The 24,366-nt window shown below is 49.5% G+C and overlaps 1 protein-coding gene across 1 annotated transcript in view; it reads left to right on the plus strand.

Moving 5' to 3' along the window:
• Positions 1 to 24,366, plus strand: part of SLC44A5 (solute carrier family 44 member 5) — a 244,435-nt gene that overhangs the window by 152,393 nt on the left and 67,676 nt on the right. Inside the window, exons 5-8 of the mRNA XM_051996842.1 lie at positions 2,844 to 2,928; positions 9,055 to 9,139; positions 16,128 to 16,256; positions 24,296 to 24,356. Of these exons, the coding sequence (XP_051852802.1) occupies positions 2,844 to 2,928; positions 9,055 to 9,139; positions 16,128 to 16,256; positions 24,296 to 24,356 (360 nt within the window). The remainder of the gene's footprint in view (positions 1 to 2,843; positions 2,929 to 9,054; positions 9,140 to 16,127; positions 16,257 to 24,295; positions 24,357 to 24,366) is intronic.

Here is a 24,366-nt window from a genome sequence, read left to right on the forward strand (position 1 = left end):
GGAGAAAACTCTGGATCCGGAGCCAGTGAGCCTGCTCAGGGAGAAGGGCCCGTGGTGTCTGGGTGAAAGTCCTGCCTCTGCCCTTGCCACCTCCACCACTCAGGGCTTGTGGGCCTCCGTTTTCCCATCTGTGGATGTCTAGAGGCTCTCTGATTCTTACCCTCCCCGGACATCGGGACATTCGCTTACAGTAATTGTAGAACCTCAGTTGGACCATCTGTAAAATGGGCACAATCAAACTTGCCCACCTGCTTCATGGGAATCTTGTGAAGAGAGGGTTTTACAATCTCCTTGACTTTGGAGAAGCTAATTCCCGTTAGGCTCAGTTTTGTCATCTCTAAAATGGTCCCCCTTTGAGTCTAAAATCTCTCTGGTTATCGCTACTCTGAAAATGTGAGCCATTTTTACTGATTTACATGTGGCCCAATCATGGCCTCCTCCCTCGGAGCCCGGAGCGGCTGTTGGGGATGGGGAGCGCTCTCTCAGGCACGGTTTCAGCCTCAGTCTTGGGGGGCCACAAAGGGATGAGAGAGGACGAGGAGTCAGATCTGGCTGTGGCTCGGGAGCTGGCTCAGCGGCAGGGGCCCCTCAGGGAGAAAACGCTTCTCAGGGTCGGGCTCTCAGCGCCGGTTGGGACGCAGATGACCGCCTTGCTTTTTTATCAGTCAGACCCAAGAACGTGGCCACAAAGATGACGGAATTATGTGGTCAACTCCACTGCAGCCCCTTGGGGGGAGGCAGCCCCCGGCTCCCAGAAAGCAAGGCTTCCGTCGGGCGGCAGCGCCAGGGCCCTGCGTGATGGATGGCTGGGCGGCGCGGGCCCAAGCCTGTCTCCGAACCGCCGGCGCGTCCCTCGACGCCCACGTGGCTGAGTCAGAGGGTGCCGACCTGCGCTGGAGGATGAGTTCACATGCCGGGAGTTCACTCCGCTGATGAATCCAGCGCACTTAGCCCCGCCCCCCAGCCCATCCTCCCCACCCCCACCCCGGCCCAACCACTAGATCAACCAAAAGGCTTCCCTGCTTCTTTCCTAGAAAGCTGGACTGAGGACGTTCAGATGATGCATTAGAGCAAGTGAATGCTGTTCAGTGGCCACTGGGTCATTTCCTTTTCTGTGCTGTCGGTACCGGCCCCAAGCGTCCCGGAGGACGGGCTCGGGGTCGCTGGACCAAGCGGCGCCGTCTGTGCGCAGTGACAGAGCGGAAAACAGTGTTTGTGGAACCTCCGAGATCGCCAGAGGCGCAGAGATCCTTCACTCCCGGCTGTCGGTTCTAGGAGGGCCTGGGGCGCCTTCGGGGCCGATGTTCTCCTTTCCCGGAAGAGGAAGATGAGACTGAGACCTTCGGCAAGATCCTCCTCTTGCCGTCAGGAAAGGGTCTGAGGCGGATTTCAGCTCGGGGCTCCTCCCCCTCCCGGGCACTGCTCCCAATCCTTCGCCTGCTTTCTGGCTCGGCCGCTTGGCAGCCGCGTCCGGCCCAAGCTCGGGGTTTGCACAGGGGCGCCGCATTAATATTACAATCCGAGTCCGGCCGCTTTCCCCAGTCACTCCTGGTTAAATAGCCCCTCGGGAGAGAGCGCCGGGAGGAGCCTCTGGGGGATGATTTGCCCAGCAGCCTCGCTTTCAAAACTGGCCTAATTATCACCAATGGCAGCGGCGGGCCACCGAGACTGCCCCCGCTGATGCGGAGGAGGACGGACAGCCTCCTGTCGCAGGCTGGAGGGGTCGCCACCTGCATCCGTGTAAAGCCCGGAGCTGGTGAATCCAGTGAAAGGGACCGTGGGCTGGGCACTGGCAGCCTGTGGGGACTTCCGGGTGGCCAGTGGGGACTTCCGGGTGGCCTGTGGGGACTTCTGGGTGGCCAGTGGGGACTTCCGGGCTGGGGACTTCCGGGCGGCCAGTGGGGACTTCCGGGTAGCCTTGGGGACTTCCGGGTGGCCTGTGAGGACTTCCGGGTGGCCAGTGGGGACTTCCGGGCGGCCTGTGGGGACTTCCGGGTGGCCTGTGGGGACTTCTGGGCGGCCAATGAGGACTTCTGGGCGGCCAGTGGGGACTTCCGGGTGGCCTGTGGGGACTTCTGGGCGGCCAGTGAGGATTTCTGGACAGCCAGTGGGGACTTCTGGGCGGCCAGTGGGGACTTCCGGGTAGCCTGTGAGGACTTCCGGGTGGCCTGTGGGGACTTCTGGGCGGCCAGTGGGGACTTCTGGGCGGCCAGTGGGGACTTCCGGGTAGCCTGTGAGGACTTCCGGGTGGCCTGTGGGGACTTCCGGGCAGCCCGTGGGGACTCCAGGACTTCCCGCCCCCTCTGCAAGGGCAGGGGTCTGGTTTCCCGGGCCCCGGAGCGCCCGGATAGCCAGGTGTCATTGGCGGGCAAAGCGGGGCCCATCTGGCGCTCCTCCCCGCACCTCGAGGCCGCCTCCTTCCCTCACCCCCGGAGGGTCCCATCTTGGCGCAAGTCTGCGGGCCTGGAGCGCAGCCATTGGGTCGGGCGCCAGGGCGGTGGCTCCCAGCCAGCGCGGCTCGCGGCCGCCCCCTCCCCCCCCCATTTCCATAAGTGTCATCTCCTAAGTGCATTACCTCATGTTTGGGCCCGGGCCCAGACCTCCCGGGCTGCGAGCGCTGTCGCTTCTCATAGATCGGGCCGTTTTTCAGGGGCTTTTCATTAAGAAATGGCCCCGCAGGGGAAATCAATAATGAGAGTGCGGGGCAGCGGAGGCCGCCTGGGGGGGGGGAGGGCAGCCGGCCAGCTTCCCGGGGGAGAGGGGGAGGGGAGGGGCCTCTCGCTGCCGCAGCCGGGCGGGGCCTGCCGCGGTCACTGACGCGCTTCTCCCCCTTCCTCCTGCAGCCTGGACCTACGGGGACGCCAAGAAGGTGGCCTACGCCACCGACAGCCACGGGGAGTTCTGTGGCCAGAGGAACACAAACAATGAGTGAGTATGGGGGCCCCCACCCCCGGGGGCCCACGTGAGACGGAGCTCCCTCCCCCGTGCTGACTTCTCCGGGCCTGCTCCCCCATTCCCGGCGGCACCTCTTCCCTCTTATGGAAGCTTGACAAGCCCTGAATTAAGGTCAAGGGGTGATAGGAGTGTCTGGGGCATCTCCCTCCCCACTTTACAGAGGAGCAAACTGAGGCCCCTGGAGGCTGTGACAGATACACAGATAAGGCAGGAAGGAGGATTTGAACCCAGTTCCTCTGGCTCCTGAACACGCTCTGGACAGCTTTCCATGAGGTTGTCACTTCCTCAGCCTTTTGTGGATAAAGACAAAGCTTCATAAGGACGAAATGATAAACATTCACTCATGCCAGCCATCCCCCCAGGGTGGAAGATGCTTCCGGAAGGTTGTTTTGGAAGCAGAAATGAGAGGCCGGCCCCTCTGCAGCACAGCAGTAAGAGCTGGACCTCAGACCCGGCTTCCGGAACATATTAGTATCCAGACAAACACTCTCTGACCTGGGCCCGTCATTAATCTCAGAGCCCAGACAGCCGTCTCTCTCTCTAGGTTACAAAGAAAAGGCCCGCCTTCATAGAGAGAGTGGGCTCCTGAAGCAGGGAAGAATCCAATCCCTATTCCCGGTTGTCTTTCGGAGGAGAGGGAACGGCTTGGAGCCCTCTGATGGGCAGGATCAGCTTTGTCATTTCTGCCAAAGCCTCCAGTAATTACGATGACCAAAACAAAAACTATGTTCAGATGATTCTCCAGCAGTTCCTTCTTTCTGCTTAAGGATGGCTGAAATTTTAATTATTGAAAATAAATGTATTTTTCCCTTTCCTTTAGCTTGAAAATAGAAGGAAAACAAACCACTGTTGTAGCAAGTGCCTCCATCACTTCCTGTGCCCGAATGAGCCCTGGCAATATTCTGCAGCTGGAGAGCGCTGTACCCCCCGGTACCTCTTCCCCACTACGTCTGGTGGTGGGACTTATATCACTGGGGCCCATCCCCTTCTGTGCAAACTAGTACAGAATGGGGGGGTGCTTAAAAGCCCAACTTTTAAAAGAAAAAAGGAATTCCTTTTGTTAACTGAATTCCCTACTCCAAAGGTGGGCCTGGTTAAGACTATAAATAGGCTCAAGGAAGGTTTAGATCCATTCCTGGACTTGGTTCCCAATAGATCGCTCAGGGATCCCAGGATGCTTTAGAGGCGAATCGCTACCCACTGGAGCTGGAGGGCTTGGAGGCCAGCCTTTGGGAGGGAGTTCCCGAAGTTCCCTAGTGGCCTGAATTTTGACCCAGTGCAGCAAAGCTTAACTCTTAACCTTAGTGACTCAGGAAGGCCCCGGCCCCTCTACAAAACAAAACCTGCTGGGAGTGGGACAAAGAAAGCTCTACAGGTGACAGAATTTTATTGTTCATTCCCTAGTTCCTAATAGTTATTTTTAAATCATTCTAAAGGTTTCATTGAAAAATAAATCTCTATGACAAAAAAGGGATCCAAAGCCCAGCCAGTGACCCACTTCTTTCCAAAAGCCTTGGATCGTACCATAGCCCAGAACTGGGACAGTTCCATGGAGCGTCTGTAGCATAGGATAATTTTTCCGTCTTTGCTGGAAAGTCCACTCTTGGAGGGCCGGAACTCGCATCCTCATTCATTTTTGCATATTCTGAACCTTAACAAACTTCAGTTCCGTGAAGAGAATAGCTTCGGTCTGAATAGCGTTCAGCTCTGCCTTCGTTCACGTGCCCGCTGGGTCCTATGGGAGCATGTGCCGCTTTGGGTCTGATCTCGGAAGGGCCTGAGATGATCGGAAGCGAGCAGCGTGCATCGGAGTCACCCGGACAAACAGCTAGGGAGTCACCCGGACGTCTCGGGACGCTAATGACAGCCGATCTTCTCTAAGCGCTTCCTGGTCTCTCGGTCACCTTACACTGGTTACCTTAGATAATGCTCACGATCCCTCCATAGTACACTGGATGCTATAGCTACACACGGAGCCTGAGGTTAGAGACGGGAGCCTCAACTAGTCTTGGCAGAATCTGAACCCAAACCTTCCTCCTTCCACATCCCTCTGCCAAGCCGCCATTTTTGGCCCCAAAAGAGGAAGCTGGAAGTTGCACTGTGTCAATTCCTAATCATCGACATAGTCAACAATTATTTCCTGAGCACCTAGTTAGGTGCTGGGCTGGGCACCAAGTTAGGTTCTGGGAATCCGAGTACAGTGAAGGAAGCCATCCCTGCTGGCAAGGAGATGACATCCTAATGGGGACAACAGGTGTGTGTGTGTGTGTGTGTGCGCACAGTGCACATGTACGTGTTTTATATATGGATGTGTGTGCACACAAATGTCAGGACAGAGAAATACCCGGGAGAAAACTGCCAAAGAGGATAAGGTCCTTGAGTGTAACTTGGGAGGAAGAACATTAGAAAATGGAGGCATTGAGAAAGACATCAGGTGGAGGGCCAGTGCACAAGTGTGGAGGTGGGAGATAGAGTGTGAGGAACAGAGGGAAGACAAGAAAAAATGAGGTTAGAAAGACTGGGGGAAACAGGCTACACACACACACACACAAGGAAGGAGGAGGAAGGAGAGGAGAGGGAGAAAGAACAGGAGAGATCCTCCTTGTGCAGGCTGAGGGGGAGCCACTGGGGTATTCCCCCAGGCAGGTCCAAGCTTGTGGGTTCTATGGCTCCTCTTGGGGATGATGAATAGGGGTTCCCATCCTGCTTCTCTCCCTTGGTGAGGAAAGCCTGGATCTAGGCTGTCCAGGCAACATCTGGAATGGTGTGCTCCGACCTGGGAGCGATATTTGTAAGGATGTGAATAAACCCGGATGTGGGTCCAGAATGGCCATCATGATGAAGCGGCCGGATTTGCTGCCACGAGAACCGGGGTGGAGGAACTTCAGCTGTTTTGCCTTGAATTCTTGTGCTTGGCTCCTTGGTAAGATGAGGAACAAAGAAGAGAGGTTTCAGGAGGGTCGATTTTGACTCCACGGAAGAGAGTGTGCTTCCTGCCCGTTTTTGTGGTTCCAAAGTGGAGCCGGCCTGCTCGGGCCGCAGCGGGACCCCCCTTCTCTGGGCTCCTCAGCCAAGGGCCGCCTCCTGCCAGAGATTCCCGGTCGGATGTGGGTGGGCTAGGCCGGATGTCTCCGTGAGCCTGAGACTCGGAGCTGAGCTGGAGCAGGTCTTGGCATCCCAGCACGGCCGGCTGCAGGAAGAGCACTCTCCGGCTGCAGGATAGAACCAGGGCTCAGGCACAGGAAGTGATGGCAGAGAGCCATGTGAGAGGCTGATGGGGAGATGGGCTGGTGCTGGCCCAGACTGGGAGCCAGTGAAGGCAGCGGGCCTTGGAAGCGCCCTGGTGGGAAACCATTCACGATGATAAGTGAAGAAGGGCAGGGACTTTTATCTGCAGAGGGAGTGAGCATTTCTGAAGTCCTCACTGGGCCGGATGGGGCTCAGAAATGGGCGCACTCAGGAGAATGGGGATGGGAGCCCCCAGGAGTGATTTCACTGGGGCAGGGAAGTAGAAACCCCTCTCTGCCTCCATGCAGGGGGGCTGCTCCAGGCGCTCCAAATCAGAGGCTTTGCAGGCCGACTGGAGCAGTAGAGAGGGAGTGATGTAGGCAGTCACGCAGCTGGGAGGCGGCCAGCCCACCTGGGGCCCTGGTTCTCCTGGGCCAGCCTGGTTCTGTCCCCGCTGAGCCAAGCAGCAAGCCTCCTAAGAGCCGGCCCAGTGGCCATGTGAGGCCTTGAACAGCTCCACGTTGCTTTAGTCCATTCCCCCCTTTCAGACTTTTGCAGTTTTAAAACACTGGATCTTCTTGGGACCTGTTTGCGTTTTCAATGTCTGAACAGAGCCTTTGTGCCCTTTTGTGACCCCCTCCCCCGCTCCTGAGCCATTGCCCGGCCCGATGGGGACAGCGCCGGCCTTTGAGCCGGCAGCCCCCCACTCCGAAGCACATCGGCTGTGACACAAGCCATCTGTGGCCTCCCACTGCAAGCCCCGTAAAGCGAGGGCGCAGAGCGGGGTTTGGGGGGGCCTCTGGGGGGGAAGATGGTACCTGGGGGCTCCGACACCCCGGAGATCCCAGGTCTGGTCCCGAGATTGACGCCAGGTTCCAGGCCAGGGGATGGAGAGAGATCTGTGTGCCAAGGTCAGGAGGAGGCACTAAAGTGGGGTGCCCAAGGGTGGGGGTCCCCTGGGGAGTGGAGAGAGGTCCCCGAGGCTCGGTGGCCGCAGCAGCTGGTGCCCCCCCCCTCCCCCCTCCCCCCGCCGCCCTTGGCCGTGAGCGTGCCCCGGGCTGCCGGGATTCTGGCGCAGGCCCACGATGCAACCAGCGGCTTTTGGTGGATATCAGCGCCATCTCCTGGCCGCCACAGGAACTTTCGGAGCTGAAGTCTGGCCCTTGGCCGGCCTCCTGAGCAGAAGTGGGCACCATCCCCGGGGTGGGCAGGGGGAGGCGTGGGAAGCGCCCGCTCACACGCGCACACTCGCACACACACACAAGCCATTTCTCCCATCTCCAGCGTCCTGCAGCGACCTCCCAGGCCGTGTCAGTCCCACAGATCCCTCCGCCCCCGCGTACACAAGGGAGCGGGAACCTGCTGTGGCTTTGATCCTGACGTTCCATCCCTGTTTTTCGGAGGTCCCTAACATGACTGGACATCCCCTAATGATCACATCTCTCCTGTGTCTCGATTCTCCAAACAAGGCCATTTAATGACTCATGATTATCCCCCCTCCCAGCACAGAGTCGCTCTCAGCTGGGCCATCCCCCAGTACCGGAGAAAGGCTTCCCATGAGCCGGGGGCACCTTGGGGAACCCTCCAACCGAGTCCCCATGGCTTGGTCATTCACCCCTTCAGATTGTCCTGCCGTGGGAAGCCCACTTCAGACCCTAATGTTCTGGTTGGTTTTCTGCGGGTCTTTGGACCAGCCTTCGTTTCAGCTGAGTAATCACCACGAGAAGAGCCACGCGTTAGAGGCCAGGGGTCTTTATCGTCTCCTTCACAGTCTGTCTCCTTCACCTGGGGTCCGGGCCAGCTTTCCGGAGGCCCTTCAGACGGGCCTTGGTCTCGGTGGGGGAAGCGGGAAGAGGGGCCAGCCACCAAGATGGTGGGAAAGGTAGTGAATGGCTCTGGCTGAGTTTGTCCTAGCTTCTGTACTCTATTGTAATTCATCATCGTAGGGGTGAGTCTTGTACAACTAGGTTAAGTGCTCATGTTCTGACCTAGAGAACTGTTAAGTACCACGTGTAATGTTCTTCTCTAAAATGTAATCTTCTCGTGTTGGGGTTTCCTTGGGGTCTCTGGGGCAGCCTCCCTTTCAGTAATCACCCCAAATGCAGCCAGAGGTTAAAGTCCAAATCCTTATTGCCTCTTTCCAAGTCTTGTCTCCTTTCCTGCGGCCCCGTTGGCTTTCTTAGAGTCCAGATCCTTTATCTCCTTCCTGGGGCTGGGCAGCTTTCTGGAGGCCTTTCAGTCTGGCCTTGGTTCTGAGCCGCCTTCTCTGGCTTCCGAATCTCCCCGACTGAATCCTGGCTGAGGCTCCGAGTTTATATGTGTTCTCTTAAAGGTGTGAATCTTGGAACTGTAGTAAGTACTAAGGACATGGACTGAACTAGAGAACTGTTAAGCACCCGGCTAAACCACCATTGTCTCTATCGATTCCCCTGACTTAGCGCCTTGTTCAGTGTGCTTCTCCAGAGTTCGGCTCTCTACCAAAGAGCAGGTTGCCCCCCAAGGTAACTCATCATTGCTCTCCCATGTCTGTTCCCACCAAAGAGGCTGCACCTGTAGGTGCCCGTTATGGTACCGTGCCCACCAGTGTGAGTTGGCAGTTGCCTAAGAATTATTGTAAAAGCTCCACAAAGCCCCCTCTGTCCCTCGGTTTCTTCTTTTGTAAAATGAGGGGTTTGGCTGCTCGGGCTGTGACGTTAAAGATGGCTGCTCCTGGAGTCCGCGGCCGTCAGCCCAGAATAACCCCCAGTGAAGGCCCGTCTCCCGGAAGGTGAATAGAAGCGGGTGAGCTCCTCTGGACCCTCTGACCGAGGTGGCCGGTGTTTCCATGCTCCCTGACCTTAATGCTTTCTCTGTTGTTGTCTTTCTCTCCAGGAAGAAGCGTTATTTGTTTTATTTTAACATTCTGCGGTGTGCCAACCTCTTAGTGCTCCCGAGGCTGCAGTGCCCGACCAGGCAGGTAAGGCAAGAGCGGAGAAGGTTCCGCCTCCTTCGAGAGCCAGTCCAGCGCCCCGGCCCGGCCTGTGGCTAGTGCTCTCTGCCTCGGGAAGGCTCTGTCCTGCCCCCCGATCCTTTCCCTCTGTCCTCCCCCCTCCCACCCCAGTAGAGGCTAAGCCACTTGGGAGCCGGCCTTTTTGGCCGGAGGGTCCTGAATCGGATCCCCTTGTGGGAGAGGGTCTGGGTTCCCGGGTGCCTGCCGGGAATCCCTGCATGGGGCAGAGCCCTCTCTCTGCTGGCCTGTGGAACATAAGGACGGGACAATTGCCATGGATGAGCCTTTTGCAGAGGGGGCTAGCCTTGGAATCAGGACGGGCAGGGATTCACCCTGCACCTGGTCTGAGGCCATCCCGGGGAGTGTTGGAGGGTGGGGGTCTCCCAGGGGCCTGGGGGCCAGTGTGAAGGGGTAGGCTTTTTAATCAAAGTTAAGGGTGATGGCAGGAACAAGTCAGCTGCTGGCGCTCCAGGAGGAGAGGGAGCAGTTCAGGTCCCAGAAACAATCCGAGGAAGTTCAGGGCTGAAGGGTCTTGAGGGTTTGGGGGCCTGGGTCGCATGGCCCCCACTTCTAAGGCTGCACGGGATGGAACCCTAGGGTGATCTGGTGTCAAAGCTGGCAGAGAGCCAAGGGGGACGTTCCCAAGCTTCTGGGCTTCGGGCTGCTCCTCTCTGAAAAACCAGGGAACGCACCTCCCCCCCCCCCCACTGCCAAAAGCTTTTCTTTATGAGGACATTTCAATATCTACCATATAAAAAACTTAAACAGGTACAATTTTAAATTATTTCTATTGTAGTGCATGGTTTATTAACCTAAGATAACAACAAATATGTTACATGTTAAGCTAAATAACATATTCTAGGAAAAATTATTAAAATCTCCACAACAAGCAAGGGAGAAGAGCAGCATTGGTTTATATTTTTGCCTCCTGCTTAACGTCTGGCCGATGGGAAGAAGCTCGATTCCTGGGCCTGCTTCCGCATGGGGAAGCCCGCTTGTTGCGGTGGCAGAAAATCGGGCTCCCCAGGCGCGGAGTGGGAAAGAGGAGCAGCCTTTGGTTTCCCATCAGGGAGGCCCCGGCCGGAGGCGGTGCTGGAAGGCTCATTCGGGTGGTACCTCAGACACCGGGCCTGACGGTATGACTCTGGGGCAGTCACTCCTCCTCTGCCTCCGTTCCCTCTTCTGCAAGAGGAGAGAGTTGGGCCCGATGGATACTTTGCAGCTCTGAAGCTCTGTCCTGAATTCAGATTCTGGCCCGGGGCAGGCTAATACTAATACTCTGCTCTAGTGGCTGCAACAAGTGGGTGAGAGGCGTTAGATTGGTTTTGCTGCAAGAAGGGAGAGCGGGGAGGTACCTTTGGAAGGGAAGGTGACGTCCAAAGGGCTATCAATGAAAAACATTTTAAAAATAGACCCATTGGACAGATGAAGAAATGGGGAAGCTTAGCGGCTGCCCCAGCCAGACTAGGGCCCGTGTGAAGCAGCGATGGGAAAAGCCAGGAAAGCCGACTTGCTTCGCTAAGTGACTCCCTCCTTCACCAGCCTGGCAGGATCTTGGTGGCCGCCGGTGGAGGGGCCACGCTTCCCCTGCCCGGGTTAAACAGTCGGTGGGACTCCGCGAGCCTCAGTTTCCCCACCTGTCAGATGGATGAGTTGGACCGGAGAGCCCGGAAGGCCCTCCCGCTGTGCTCCCCTTATGCGCAGGGCCGTGGTGGCCCGTCAGGGCTCCCCCACACGTTGCAGGCACGCTCCCGGTTGGATTCAGGGTCGGGGTTCCAGAGGGGGCCAGGGCCCCTTTCCTTGAGCTGCTTTCCCTGCGGAGCGAAGGCCAGAAGGAGCCGGGATCCTTTGCCGGCCCTCCCCGCTCTCGGCGGCCTCAGTGCCAGCCCAGGCCGCCGCCCAGGAACGCGGTGCTGCCGGTCCGGACTCGGGGCGCTGGGGGACGATCGCTCCAACGGGCGGTCTCCCGGTGACCTTGAGGCGGGCTAATTGCGGGTGATTGCTGGCTAATCAGCGGCCTGTTGGAGAAGAACAAGCCGGCCGATGGAGGCAGGCGGCGCCGAGGGCCGGAGTGTCGGTTAGCGCTGGTCAGAGCCAGCGGCCCGAGGGCTGCGAGGCTGGGGGGGCCCGAAGCCCTCCCGCGGTCATTTGTGGGCACGTGGGCAGCGGGGGTGGGGGGGAGGGGCGCGTTCCTGAGGCATCGCTGGGCTCCGGGCGCTGCCCAAACAGATCTCTGAGTGTGTCCGGCAGCTGTGCGTGCGCGTGTCTGTGCGTGTGCGTGTGCGTGTCTGTGCGTGTGCGTGTGCGTGTCTATGCGTGTGCGTGTCTGTGCGCACGTGTCTGTGCGTGCGTGTCTGTGCGTGTGCGTGTCTATGCGTGCGTGTCTGTGCGCACGTGTCTATGCGTGCGTGTCTGTGCGTGTGTGTCTGTGCGCACGTGTGTATGCGTGCGTGTCTGTGCGTGCGCGTGTCTGTGCGCACGTGTCTATGCCTGTGCGTGTCTGTGCGTGTGCGTGTCTGTGCGCACGTGTCTATGCGTGCGTCTGCACAAAACCACCTCTGTGAGTGTGGGCACATCTGTACTCTAGCCCTGGAGGCAGGAAGACTTGGTCTGGCTCTCACACCTAAAAGAGAGAGGAAGGGAGGGAGCATGGATTAAGCTCTTCCTGTGTACTAACCTCTGGGGACCCCGAAGTACGAGACAGAAAAGTCGGCCGGTCTGTGTTCCAGGAGCCGCTCCTAGCCGGAGGGACCGCCCCTCAGGGCAGGAAAAGGTCCCCTGCTCCTTGGGACACATTGGTCCCAATGTCAATAAGCATTTATTAACCGCCTACTGTGTGTCAGGCTGAGCCTAGGTCCCTGAAACAGCCAGGCGTCTTTCCTAATGGCCGCTCTCTGCCTAACAGCCCCCCCCAAAATACTTGTGATTTGGGGGTTTATCTGGAAGGTTTTACTTTCGGAGAATCAGCCCAGCCCTCCGGCCGGATCCTGTCTCCGTAGTCCCCTTTGTGAGGTGCCCCTCCACGCTCGGTGCCTTTTGTAATTCTCTGTGCGGAGCCTTTTTCGGGACGGGCGGACGGGGCGGAATCACCCCCAGCCGGTGCACGAGGCCGGGAATCTGCCCCAGCTCCCGGCTCCCCGAGGCAGTGGCCCCGCCCTTGCTTCCTGCCGGAACAGCCATTTCCGGGGGAGCCTCAGGCGGTCCCGGCCTCATTCCTTCATCCCCCGCTCCTAGCTGTGCTCCCAGATTCCCCCCGGACAACCCGACGCCGCCCTGGTCTCTACCTGCTTCTAACCTTTCTCATCTGCACGTTCCCACACGGTCTTGTCTATAATTGCCTTTCTGCGCGGGATTGCGAGGACTCTGGGGGAGACAGGGCTGCTGACTTTGACCAAGTCATCCCCCCCATATCCAGGCCCCAGGGAAGACATCCCCCTTGTTCTATCTTTGGTCCTCCCGGAGACTAAGGCTGGACGCTATTTGTCCTTCCTGTGCTTCTCCCAGTGCCTGGTATACAGTAGGTGCTTAAGGCCGGCGCCGATGGATGAAAACGCCGTCAGAGCCACGCACAGATCCCCGGGGCTCCCCCGCACCGTCAGCCCTATTCGCGTTAAACCATTAGCTCCTCTGGTCCCAGCCAGCCCATGCGTTCTGATTCCTCTGACCGGGTTAGTGCTCAAACCTTAGCCTCACTTTTCTCCCCAAAGTTTAGCGTGAGATCAGAGTCTCTGCAAATGAGCGCAAAGCCCAAGCGAACGACCTCCCGGCACCGTCCCTCGTAAACCCCGTTTCTTTGCTCTCCACTGATCATCAGCCACAGCGCGTTAGGATTTAGAAAGCGGAGTTACCAAGAATTGCAGCAAGAACAGCCCCCCAGACTGGGGCCCGTCCCATTGCGGACGGTTTCACAAGGGGTCCCGCAGAGCCGGGGAATCCCCGGCCAGACGCGCACTCCCTTGGGTTTTCATAGTGAAACGCGGCTCATAAACCCCCCTCCTTGTTCCCCTTGTTGGCCCTACTTTCACAGGCACCGCTGGTGACTATTACACCTCCTCCTTGTTGCTTCCAGCCTCTTCCCCGCCGTCATCCCCTGCGTTGTCCCTAAGTAATGGTTGGCTCCGGGAGCCAGAGTCCGGGGGAGTCCCGGGGCTGACAAAGGGGCTTGGGGGCAGAGCTGGAGAGACCAGGGCTTGTCAGACGGAGGAGGTTCTCCGCGGAAGTGAAACACGAGGAAGAGTGAGCCCCCCTGTGCCTGGCTGCCGGGGAGGGGACGGCGCCCGTTGGGGGACTTGGGGAACCCAGCGTTTTCTCTGAAGTCCTCAAGAAGGTGGCCTGGGATTGGGCGGAGAGGAAGACCATGAGGCAGGGACTGAAGTCCTGAAGAAAGAAGGGAAGGGGACCCAGGAGCCAGCTGGTGATGTCACGGGTTCCCAGGTGGGGGGCGAGAGGAAAGGTTCCTAAGTAACTGAAGGGAGCGAGGAAGATCTGGGCCCGCCCACACAAGCTGGGGCTCCCTCCTCAGGGACCCCATTTTGGCCCCCCGAGTAAGGTGCAAAGTCCTTTGCCTTACCTCCCGGCTCTCCGCAGTGCACGTGCCATTGATTGCTCCATTTCCAGCTTGCCGCTCCCTCCGTTTCCTCAATCCCCTCCTTTTACGCAGGAGAAGACAGACTCTCGTCTCTGGCCACGTGGAGAGTCATTCTCAGAGCTGGCCTTTGGGACGAGTGTTTCCAACTCCAGGTCCAGCTTTGGGGCCACTGCACCCCTTTTAATGGCGCGTGGGGAGGGAAGGTTGGAGACACTCTCACGGATCCCTGGTTAGCTTTGGGGGAGCCCTTAGAGATCCAGGGCCCTCTGTTGTCAAGGAAACGAGGCTGCCCGATTTGGGGTCTTAGAGTGCCATAAGATGGGCGATGCAGCAATTGTAGCCAAAATATTAAATATTGTCATTGTAATGTTTCAAAAGTGCGTCCCAGGTGTGTTGATTCCCCCGCCCAAGGAGTGAAATAGTCCTGCTTTCCTCTCTTGTTCCAGAATTTTTTTCTCTCTTTCATTATCTGAAGGGTTCTGTGCCCTCCGGGCATCTAGAGACCAGACTTTACAGGGTAGCATCGTATATTTTAATGTGACCACCGTGCCCAGGACACCCCAGAATCAGCCGGAGTCAGGATAAGCAAAAGTCCTTGGTCTTTATTCTTGGTCTTTAGACCAGGATTGAACAGGATGCAAGCAGATTCTCCACGACCAACGGCCTTCTCCCTGGCCAGCGGCCAAAGTGACTCTGGCTCCTCTCACTCCACCCCCTAGTCCCTCCTACCGTCCTCCGTCTGCACCGGTCATTGAGCCAGCGCGGGATAGTGGGAAGGGCCATTTTCCAAGCATGTGCCCATAGAGTATCGTCCAATCAGTAGTTAGCCCTAGTGCTCGCAGCTGTCCTGACCTCAGTGCGTCCACTCAAGAGCTTCAGCCCTCTACATTTTAAGCCCCAAAGTGTTTCCTGGCAAACTGGTTTGGCAAATGCGATTTCAGGTTAATCACCTTTGCTTATTGGGTGAATAAAGGCAGAGCGTGCCCTTCGCTTCCCCATCCCCAGCCTCTTCCCGGGCACCGTCTGGCCCTGGGCCTCTCTCTGCAGAGTTCCAAATTGGTTCTTAGTGACTCTGGAGCCCGGCCTCCTGCCTCCCCCGGACATTAGCACAGCCAGTGGACTCTCTGCTTCCATCCAGCTGACGCAGGGAAAGGATTCTGAACAAAGATTGATTGCTGCAAATGGCCCTAATTGGGTTAGTTTCTTAGGTGATAAAAACTTAATTATGGTTTGCACGTTGTTGTTGAGAAAGAGCTGGCCCTCATAATTATGGATGACATCAGTGATCAATGTTCCCAGCATTTTAAAATTTGCCATTTTGTTTCCAAGGTATGAGGCAAGTCTTTAACTTGGAAGGCTCCTGACAGGCTTGGCCAAGAGACTGGTCTTCAATTTTAGCTCTGTCCTGTGATTCCAAAATTGATCATCCAGCCCTCTGACCAACAAGCCATTTTGGCACCACATCTGCCCGCGTTCTCCATAACCCAGAGCGCTGCCAAGAGAGACTGGGAATTAAGATCTTAGACACGGGACTGGAAAGTCCTTGGGGGGCCATCGGCCTTCTGACGCTCGGGAGCTATGTGATTTGGGGCAAATCATTACCCATTGCTTAGCCTCCATTTCCTCATTTGTGAAATGGAGCTAGTAATTCTAGCACCAACCAAGAGGGTCTTTCCTTGGTTTCAAGAATAAATCAGTTTCAATAATGGGTCTTTTTTCTTGTTGATGTTGCTCTTGTTTCTTCAGATGAAAAAACTGAGACCCAAACATGGGCAAGGGATTCAGTTAAGCACAGAAGTGGCCAAATTGAGATTTGAATTCATGACTATTTACACAAAGTTTCTCCACTAGTCTTCCTGGGGTCTGAGATCCAGAGCTTTAAGGGCTTCAGACATCTGGAAGTCCAGCCCCACCATGGAGGGCACGGAGTAGTTTGGCCAAGTTCTCACGGACAGCATCATGGTGGGGTTTGCACCTGGAGATGCTGGAATCCAGAATCCGCCTTCCACATTCTGGAGGAAGCACAGAATCAGGTTTAGGAAGCTGGGCTGGAGTCCCAAATATCTATCAGTTATTCAGTGTATGACTTGACACAAAATGCTGAGTCTGTAAAAGGAGATGGTCTGATCAGATGATCCCTGGGGTCTCTTCCAACTCCAAAGCTCTGTGTCCTGTGCTTGCCAAGGTTTTTCTCATCTTTTGGTCCCTGCGAGGTTGGTTCAAGAGCATAAAATGTGCTTTTTCACGTAGTCCTAAATGGGACAGCCGCCATTTTCCTTGAGACACTCTTGGATGGGCAATTGTGATTGCAAGACTTGTTCCTCCTCATTCAGCTTCTGTTCCTGTGTTTTCCTTTCCTTTCTGTAGATCTGTGTCTCTGAGTGCCCTGACAGGTTTTTAACCTTAGTAGATGCGCAAAAAGACCACACAGATAATGGCAGCCAATGGGAATACTATCGGCAATACTGCAAACCTGGCTTCAATGACCCTTTGAAGGTAAGCCTCCCAATGAAGCGGCCTCCTTGGGGTAACATGGGTATGACATCTTTGCTTCTCTCAAGAGCTAAGTCTTCATGTTGTTTACCATGGTTCAGTCATTTCTTCTTCTTTTCTGTTTTATGGCATACTTTTATTTTTACTTTTTATACAAAATACAGTTTTTAAAGGAAAAGATGGAAGCCTGATTATGGAAGAATTCAACAATCATTTTTGTAAGGCTTTGTGATCCAAATTTTTCTCCCTCCCTCCCTCTCTTATCTCCCTTCTCCCCAAGCAAGCAATCTATGTTAAATATATGCAATTCTTTTAAAGTTATTTCCATATTTGTCATATTGTGCAAGAAAAATCAGGTTGTTCAGTCATTTCAGTCATGACCAACTTTGTGACCCCAGTTTGCCATTTCCTTTTCCAGTTCATTTTACAGATGAAGAAACTGAGGCAAATAGGATTAATAACTTGTCCAAGGTCTTAGGTCTGTTGAGTGTCTGAGGTCCATTTTCAACTTGAGAAGATCAGTTTTTCTGATTCCAACCCAAGCACTCTATGCATTGTAGTGCCACTTAGCTGCCCCAAGTCTTTTTGGGGGGGATGGGTTATACATGTACATTCAATTTTTTACATAATTTCATATGAGTCATGTTGGGAGAGAAAAAAAAATCAGAACAAAAAGGAAAAAAAAAACATGAGAGGAAAACACATAAAAGAAAAAAAAAAGATGAAAATAGTGCTTTCATCTAAATTCAGTCTCAATAGTTCTCTCTTTGGATATGGATGGCGTTTTGCATATAAAATCTATTGGAATTGCCTTGGATTGCTGAATTATTGTGTAAATCACAATCTTGTCAGAAGCACTAGGAAATTGTTTCCTAGCTTTCTACTTCCCATCTAATCTTGGTTGCTTTGGTTTTGTTACTGCAAAATCTTTTTAAAAATCAATATTATCCATTTTGCATTTCATAATGTTCTCTTTATTTTAGTTCCATGTCCAATGATCTGACAGATAAACTATCCTTTGCTATCCTAATTTGCTTTACACCTAAATTATGTACCAATTTTGACCTTATATTGGTATAGGGTGTGAGATGTTAACCTAGATCTAGTTCCTGACATATTATTTTCCAGTTTTTCCTAGAAATTTTTGTCAAATAGTAAGTTCTTATCCCAGAGGCTGAAGTTTTTAAGTCTATCAAACATTAGATTACTCTAGTCATTGATTATTATGTCTTGTATACTTAACCTATTCCACTGATCTATCATTCTATTTCTTAGTCAGTACCAGATGGTTCTGATTACTGCTACTTTATAATAGAGTTTTAGATCTGATACTGCTAGGCCATTGTCCTTTGCAGTTTTTCCCATTAATTCCCTTTATATTTATATTCTTGATCTTTTCTTTTCCCAGATAAATTTTGTTATTATCTTTTTGTAACTCTATAAAATAATTGTTGGCAGGTTGATTGCTATGACACTGAATAAGTAGAGTAACAGGTAGAATTGTCGTTTTTATTATATTAGCTTGGCCGACTCATGAACAATTGATATTTTCCCAATTGCCAAGATTATGTGTGTGAAAATTGTTTTGAATTGTGTTCATATAGTTCTTAGGTTTGTCTTGACAGATTTCCAAGTATTTTGTATTGTTTATAGTTATTTTAAATCAAATTTCTCTATCTCTTGCTGGCAGGCTTTTTGGTAACACAGAGAAATGTTGATTTATGGAACTTTGCTAAAATTTTTAATTGTTTCAAGTCATCTTTTAGTTGATTCTCTAGGATTCTCTAAGTATATCATCATATCATCTGCAAAGAGTAATAGTTTTATTTCCTCATTGCCTTCTCTAATTCCTTCTATTTATTTTTCTTTTCTTTTGCTAAAGCCAACATTTTTAGCACAACATTGAATAACTATGGTGATAAGCAATATCCTTGTTTCACCCATGATTTTACTGGGAATGATTGTAGCTTTTTCCCATTACATATGATGCCTACTGATGGTTTTAGATAGATGCTGCTTATTATTTTAAGGAAAATTCCATTTATTCCCAATCATAGAAATTTACTATGGGAACAGGAAAGACTGGCATTCATCCTCAGAGGAGGACATTTTTAAAATGTAAAAAAAGTTTCTATCCTAAAGGGTAACATGAAATGGCTCCCTACCTAGAGATAATTTATAGAAGAACACAAAAAAGAATTTAGAAAGCAAGTGAGATAATGAGGAAAAACTAAAAAAAAAGCCATCCAAGAAAAACAAGAGTTTGGGGAAAAAGTTAACCAAGTAGAAAAAGAGATATAGTCTCAAAAATGAAAATAACTCTTTAAAAATTAAAATTAGGCAATGGGAAGTCAATGAAGCTATAAGAGACCAAGATATAGCAAAACAGATTATAAAAAATGAAAAAATAGAACAGAATATGAACCATCTTATAAGAAAAACAACATGTGGAGAACAGATCAAGAAGAGAAAATATGAGAATATTTAGACTACCTGAAAGTTGTGACCAGAAAAAGAACCTTGACACAGTAGTGAAAGAAATAGTATAAGAAAATTTTATTGTTATGATAGAACATGAGGGAAAAATAGAAATAGAAAAAATTCACCAGTCACCATCTTGATGAGATCCTTTGTGAAAACATATATGAAATATTATTACCAAATTTTGAAACCCCCAGATCAAAGAGAAAATTATGTAAGAAATAAAAAACAATTAAAATACACCGTAGCTACAATTAAAATTGTATGAGACTTAGCAGCAGCCACAATAAAAGATTGCAGATCCTGAAATCATATCTATTGACAATCAAAAGAACTAGGTTGTGGCCAAAAATATCATATCCAGCAAAATTATCCATAATATTGAATGAGAAAAAAATGAACTTTCAACAAACTTGCAGATTTTCAGGATTTTCTATCAACTAAACCCTAACTTAGTAGAAAATTTAACATAGAAAATCCAATATCAAGGATCAGTTTCAAGGGATATAATAAAGATAATTTTTTATGTTTTTTTACATGGGAAATAATGTATGCCATAATGTTTAATATTGACATCAACAATAGGGTACCTCAAAAGAGAGATTGGGGCAGAGTTAAGGTAAAAATAATAATTATGTTATATAAGTGACGTGCAAAGGAAGAAAAGACACAGAGGCATTAAGGGAGAAGGAGGGATCGTAGTTCAGAAATCCTACTCACATCAGGAAGGGGTTCAATAAGCAACACTATATACATACCATGAAGGGTCTAGCACTCTCCAAAATCTGTAAAGAAATAAAGGGTGAGGGATGGGTGGATGGGGAAGCCAATAGTGAGGAAAGAAGAAAATGGAGGGATCCATGGATGGGAGGAAGTTAAGTAACAGCAAGGCAAGATAAGGAGCAGAATTAAAGAATCAGCAGGGATAGGAACAACTGTGTGTGTGTGTGTGTGTGTGTGTGTATGTGTGTGTGTGTGTGTGTATGTACCTTAACTATAGCATGCTTTGGGGAGATGGGAGGGATGACGAGAAAAATAATAAAGTAAAAAAGGTATGCAGCAGAGAACAATAAGAATACTTTTTAAGGAAGTAAAGAAATGATGGATACTCATGACTCTTAATTTCTTCTACTAATAGATATATATGCATATGCATACATATAATATGTACTTTCTTGAACTGATAATTCATTGTTTTCATTGTTACATATTTTGAATCCTCCCTGATGTTCTGCTGATCACATTACAACATTCTCTTTTGTTTTGTATTATTTATTTTTTTCTTTTTTCTTATTCTCTCTTTTTAAAAAATAAGATAAAATTTAAAAAAGAAAGTTCCCTACTTCATTGAAGGCTCATTTCCTCTCCTGAAAGATGAAATTCAGTCTCAAGTGGGCAGTTAATTCTCCAGGTCCTTTGCCTTTTGAAATATGATGTTCCAGGCTTTCTGATCTTTTATTGTAGAAGCTGCCAAATCCTTGGCAATCCTAACTATGGCTCCCTGACACTTGAATTTTTTCTTCTGGCCATTTATAGTATTTTTGTTCTTTGACTTTATAGTTCTGGAGTTTTGCAGTTATATTTCCTGGAATTTCCCTTGTGGGTTTTCTTTCAGGAAGTGATCAATGGGTTCTTTCAATGACTATTTTGTCCTCTGATTTTAGTATATCAGGCAGTTTTCTTTGATAATTTCTTGAAGAATGCTATCCGGGCTCTTTTTTTGGTCATAACTTTCAGGTAGTCCAATAATTTTATATTTATCCCTCTTGGATCTGTTTTCCAAATCATTTGTCTTTCCAATAGGGTATTTTATATATTCTTCTATTTTTTTCATTTTTTTTTTTTTTGGTCTATTTGACCTCTTCTTGATTTTTCATAGAGTCATTAGCTTCCATTAGCTAAGATCTAGTTTTAAATGTATTTTTTCTTCAACTAGCTTTTTTATCTTCTTTTCAATTTGATTAATTTTACTTTTAAAGGTGTTTTCTCCAGTGGATTTTCATTTGGCCAACTGTATTTTCTTCAGTCCATTTTTGTCTCCCTTTTCCACCTTCTGACTCTCTCTTGTGTATCTCTTGTTTCTTTTCCCAACTTTTCCTCTACTTCTCTTATTTTACTTTTAAAATCCTTTAAATGCTCGTCCAGGAAGGCTCTTTCATATTTCCTTTTGAGGTTTGTCCTGTGGGCACTTTGTCCTTTCTGAGTTGGTGTTTTGGTCTTCCCTTTTGCCACAGTCGTTTTCTGTGGTCAAGGTTCTCTCTTGGTTTTTGCCCATTTTCTTTTTCTCCCTATTTCGTGACTTGTAAAGAGGAGCCCTGCTCTTGGGATGTAGGAGGCACCGTCTCAAGCTTTGGCTTGGAGGGCAGGGCCCCCCATTTGGTGATTTTTCCTAGGGGACCACTCTCTGTGGGGGGTACACCGACCTAGTCCTGTCTGTTATTATCCGAGTTCCCCAGACCGGCAGTTTACCTTCTGAGCTGAGACTGGAGGCTGCCCCACTGTTCTGCATGAATTAGGGGAGAGGGTCTCGGTTACTGACCCCTGTGACTAGGATCCTCCCTCTGGACTTCACAAATACCACATAAGCTGGACTGTGGCCCCCCACTCACCCACCCAGTGAAGCTGACCCTGAAGTCCTTCCAGCCCATCGTGGGCAGGAAATTGCTTCACTCTGTGTCTTTGTAGACGCTGCCATTGCAGATCTGGTTCAGAGGCTCATTTTCACAGCATTTGAAGGGAAACTAGGAGAGCTCAGGCTGCATCCAGGCTTCACGCCACCATTTGTTCTGATCCCAGAAGTCTCCGGTCCCAAATTCCTCAGATGTGGCAGAAATTACTAAGAATATAATTGGATCAAAGACATCCAGCTCTCTGAGGTTGTGGCAGGTTTGGGTACAGTGGATGGAGCACCTGGAGCAGGGACACCTTTGCTTTTTCCCCCTGTAAATAGCCATGTTGACATTTTCTTTCGCTGACATTTATTTTTATTTATTCTTTCTTTTTTCTTTTCTTTTTTTTGTGGAGAGGTAATCAGGACCAAACGACTTGTCCAATGTCACAAAGTAAGTGTCAAGTGCAGCTAAAATTTCAGTGACCAATTTGAGATAATTATTCATAGTAATACTTTTGTAAAAGTGACAACTCAGGAAGAGAGTGAGTGCTTATTGATCAGAGAAATGACTGAACCAATCATGGTTCTAATGTGCTAGAATCTTAATATACTGCAGCAGACAGTGACTTGTGTGGGAGATGCCTAGACCGACATAGTAATGAAGAAGGAAGAAAAAGCAAGGTATCATAGACAAATTGATTGCAATAATCTATGGGAGCAGAACAGGAAAATGAAGTGTGCTACTTGTATCGGTCTTGTCCCTAAAAAAGAAATATGGAAATGGATGTTCTTATTTTCTTGGGGAGGTGGAAATTATAGGTGCAAAAAATTGACCGTTCTGGCCGTGGACATACAGGGGACATGAACTAGGTGGGCTGATACACCCTTTGGAAACATTACCCTGAGGTGGAAAAAACTAATGGAAATGTTCTCCCAGCTCTGCTAACTGTGCATTCCATACTCTGTTCCTAGCTTTGACATTGTCAAACACAGCAGCATACTTCCTTAGTTACACAAATATAGTTGCTGAGTTATGGGTAGTGGATTTTGAGGGAAGGATATATTTGGAAATGATCATGATGAAAGAAAAAAGAAAGAGAAAAAGAAGAAAAGTTTAAAAAAAAGAGAGGAAGAAAATCAAAGGAAGGGAAAGAGAAAGAATTAATTGAAAAAATTATTTGGGACCATACTTTTAGTTTTATGGTGATGGAATCTTGCTGTTTTTGTGACAAATCAAACTTAGCTATCAAGTCTAGTGGTTAGTTCAATCACACAATTCCAAACACAGGGATGTAAATATAAGTTTGAGCCAGAAACCTGACCCTGCCCAAATAAAATATAAAATATAAAAATAAACTGTGACAATATTTCTCTGAAGAAAAAAAGCAGCAAAAATGAAAATACAAGCATTCGGATTCTTGGACTTTATTTGGAATGGACTCATCTATAACAGAATGGATCAGAAATGCCTGTTTTTTATTTCCTACTGAATTACCTTTGAGGCCTTTTAAAAATTAAATTTTGTTTTATTTTCAAATGAATGCCCTTCTTTCCTGTCTCTTATCTTCCACTCATTCCTGCACTTCTAGCCATGTACACATTGAGAAAGCAAGAAAAACAAAATCCCAGTTACAAACACATATGGCACTTATGACATATATAATCAAGCCAAACAAAGTCTCCCTTTGGTCATAAAAAGGAATCTGGAATCTGAGTCTGTTTTTTCTGTATGGAGCTCGGCAGCACGTTTCATTTTGAGTCCTCAGGAATTGTTGTGGGTCATCGTGTTGATCAGAGTTCTCAGGCCTTTCAAAGGTCGTTTGTCTTCATGATTTTGTTGCTACTGTGTAAAATGCTCCTCTGGCTCTGCTCCCTTCACTTCACATCAATTCTTGTAAATTTTCCCAGGTTTTTCTAAAACTATTCCCTTTATCATTTCTTCCAGCATCATAATATTTCATCACAATTGTAATTCCCCAGCTTGCTCCTCAATTCCTCCATTCCTCAATGGATGGGCTTGGCCTGAGCTTCTAATATAAGAGTGCTTTTAATGGATAACTTGCATGTATATTATTTTTATTATGAATTTAAGAAATAAAATAAACATTTCTAGAGTAGCCCAGGTGGCACAGTGGATGGAGTACCAGCCCTGGAATCAGGAGGATCTGAATTCAAACACAGACTCAAACATTTACTACCTGTGTGACCCTGGACAAGTCACTTAACCCTGATTGCCTCCTAAATAAATAAATGAATAAACTCATGAGTAAAAATAAAACAAGCATTTCCATAACATGAAGCTACAAATATTGTGTACAACTTGCTTTTCTTTTTAAATATACAATAAAATTACCATGTTTCTTTTTTTCTTCCTTCTTCCCTAGAGATGGATACCATATATATGTCTATGTAAATATATGTATATATGTGTGTATGATATATATATGTATGTGTATGTGTATGTGTGTAAAATCATATTATACATACTTCTATATATCAGGTTTTTCTCTGGATGCAGATAAGATAGTTATCTTCCTTCAGATACCTTTTGTAGTTAATTTGGGCATTTATAATAGTCAAAATGGTTTTGTCATTCAAAGTTGTTTTTCAAATAGTATTGCTGTTACCTTACACAGCGTTCTTCTGGTTCTGCTCATTTCACTCTTCATTATTTCATGCCAGTCTATCCACGTATTTCTAAGATCATAGAGCTCATCATTTTTTATAGCACAGTTGTAATCATATGCCACAACTTTTTGAGCCATTCCTCAAATAATAATGTATTATTAAATGAAGTAACTTAGATAATAAGTCCATTATGATATTTGTTTTTTTTAAAAGGTACAGACTTTAAAATTTATTTGGTAAAACATTTTTTCCTATATTAAGGATAAAAGTAACTTGTTACCCTGTCTACTATACTATTATATATTCCTTCTCCTGTTTTCAGCCTATACTAGAAGTTTTTCGGGATAATGATTGTCCAGCAGTGATTTTTCCCAGCAGACCTTGTGAGTGATT

This window comes from Antechinus flavipes, chromosome 4, assembly GCF_016432865.1.
Source record: "Antechinus flavipes isolate AdamAnt ecotype Samford, QLD, Australia chromosome 4, AdamAnt_v2, whole genome shotgun sequence".
Lineage (NCBI taxonomy): Eukaryota > Metazoa > Chordata > Mammalia > Dasyuromorphia > Dasyuridae > Antechinus > Antechinus flavipes.